This window comes from Amblyomma mixtum, chromosome 7 (genome assembly GCF_055824585.1).
Source record: "Amblyomma mixtum isolate Tamu chromosome 7, ASM5582458v1, whole genome shotgun sequence".
Lineage (NCBI taxonomy): Eukaryota > Metazoa > Arthropoda > Arachnida > Ixodida > Ixodidae > Amblyomma > Amblyomma mixtum.
Genome location: NC_143018.1, coordinates 101,963,422 through 101,965,808, shown reverse-complemented (window position 1 = coordinate 101,965,808; position 2,387 = coordinate 101,963,422). Strand labels below are relative to the sequence as shown.

The 2,387-nt window shown below is 53.7% G+C and overlaps 1 protein-coding gene across 1 annotated transcript; it reads right to left on the bottom strand.

Moving 5' to 3' along the window:
• Positions 1-252: 252 nt before the first annotated feature.
• On the bottom strand, positions 253-2,027 carry LOC149337031 (uncharacterized). The gene is given in 6 exon segments (XM_089554307.1): positions 253-710; positions 1,208-1,241; positions 1,243-1,346; positions 1,459-1,662; positions 1,713-1,772; positions 1,862-2,027. Coding segments are annotated over 6 exon segments (1,026 nt in total).
• Positions 2,028-2,387: the final 360 nt, after the last annotated feature.

Here is a 2,387-nt window from a genome sequence, read left to right as displayed (position 1 = left end):
GCACGTTTCGACTGCAGAAGGAGAACGAGTGTCTGTACGATGAACTGGGAGGTGGCACTAACGATGAAGGCAAAGTGGCAGCTGGTGGGCACGCTTGCTTCGTTGCCACTGCAGGCTTCCAGACACACCGCGAACAAGAAACAATAAAAAAAATGCCACTTGGCTAGCTGTAACCAAAACAACCACGAGACAAACAGAAGCATTCCCTGAACACTGCCTTCAATTGCTGCGACGACTTAGCCGGCTAGTCCATTACCTCTGGTGTAGCTTGTAATGGTGTAGCCTGCGCAACCGCGCCAGTCGCTGCTGTAGATGGTTTCTTCGCAGCTGACTAATGACACGTGCGCGCACGGCTTTCCCTCGCAAGTAAGTCAGTCTGGTCGCAGTGCATGGCGAATAGCCAGCAGGGAGAGGCGGGCCGTTGTCCTCTGGGGTAGGGGTATCCTCGTCGACCGCTGGCATAGGGGCCTCCAAGCGTGAGTTGTGCAGCGCAGCACACGCTGCGATGAGAGCCGCTCGCTCCGGCTCGTAATGGAGCGACCGGTACCTTTGCAGGCACCGGAAGCGGCTCTTTAGCACGCCAATGGCGCGCTCGACCACCGATCGCATTGAGGTGTGTGCCGCGTTGTACAGCCCCTCTGGAGACGATGAACTTGGGTGGCCTGGCACTGGTGTCAGCGGCCAAGGCTCAAGAGGGTACCCACTGTCTCCTGCATAACCAGAATGATGTAGTGTTGAGAATGTTCTTTGTCGTGACTGATCTCAACAGCCTTCATGTATGCCCTACTATAGAATGAAGGGTTCAGAGGAAGCAGCCCGCTTGCATGTTTTGCTGAATATGACATTCATGGGCGTGTAGGGAATGCACGACTGAGCTGTTTAGCCAAAGACATATGTAAGGCCACCCTTGTAAGCTGATATTCATGTAAACGATTCACTACTAATTCCAACACGCCACAAGTGCCATACTAATGCCTTCTCGTTTGGTTTAGGGCTGAAATACCATGCATTTCAGCAATGCTTTGGGTGGCTTGTGTTTCTTCTGCATTCAGCAACAACAAAGGGCGACAACTCGCACGAGGCGCGTGTATCGTACCGCAGCGCTTATTCCCAAGTGCAGCAGCACGCTTCGTTCTTGTAGCTGCAGTGCATGCGGACCACTGTAGCTCGATATATGTAGACGAGGCGGAGCTTTCTTGTTGCTTACCCAGAAGAAACTCTCCGTCCTCCAACATACCTCTCACCACCTCACGCCGCAGCCACGAGTGCTGCCAGGAAAATGTGTCGTGGCACTAGCCGGGGCAGCGGCGGCCTAGTGCCAGGATGCGAAGGTTGGAGTCGCAGACCTGAAACAAAATACAACACAAACTCAAACATGAACTTCGGCTGTCGCAGCCCGGACTTGCAGCCGAACGCATGCAGTATAAAACAGCAGAGAAGAGAACGAAGTCTACTCACTATCATGGTGTTGAAGGCGTAATAGCCCTTGGGGGTCCAGAAGGCTGCCTTGTGTGGAGCATTGCCCCGCGGCGCCTCGATAGCAATTACAATTAGTGTGCCATCGACACACCCAACGATGCCGGGGATCCTGCCGAGGCGATGGAAGCCCTCCTTCGCTGCCAACTTCTCTTCGCGGCTCGCCGGAAAGAGAACCCAGCCACCCTGCGACCCAACCTTCACAATAGCTTCGGCTGCCCGCCCCACGCACCTACTGACCGTTGGCTGCGCAACGCTGACAATGGCCTCGTTGCCGACGGCGCTTTGAAAACCGCCTGTTGCAAAAAGCGCAGCGCGCACAGAACTTTCCACTCCACTGACTCCGCGTTCGTTCGCAAGCCTTACAGCAAGCCTGACAGTTCACCGGCGAGCTCGTAACACAGCCGCCGCGCAGTGTCCTCCAAGAGAAATTCGCGCCGAAATAACTCGTCTGGCATGCCAAATGCGTCTTCATGCACTCTCCGACGTCGTTGCTCGCGCCGCCGAAGCAACCGGTGCACCGCAAAGTACGCTGCACTAATGGCCGCCATTTTCGATCACAAAGATTGTGAGCGGTTTATGGGCTACCGTTTTCGCTCTCAATTTTCAGCCCGCATAATTAGGTGCGCAACGTCACCACTTCAGCCGTGTTCACTACGTCACCGTTGACGCAAAAGCCGCCAGCCAAGGCCGACCAATAGGAGCATTGGATATGGCGGCATTGTGACCGTTTTAGTAACTTTTTAGTATCGAGAGCGATGCAGAATACGGCCCCAGGGAAAGAAATAAAGGCAATGAGGAAAATGCTGAAAATGAAAGGAGTGCAAATAATGTAATAATATAGTCGTCACACATTTCGACAACATGCAACCAAGGTAATTCTCCAATGCAAGTCAGCACAGCTGATACAT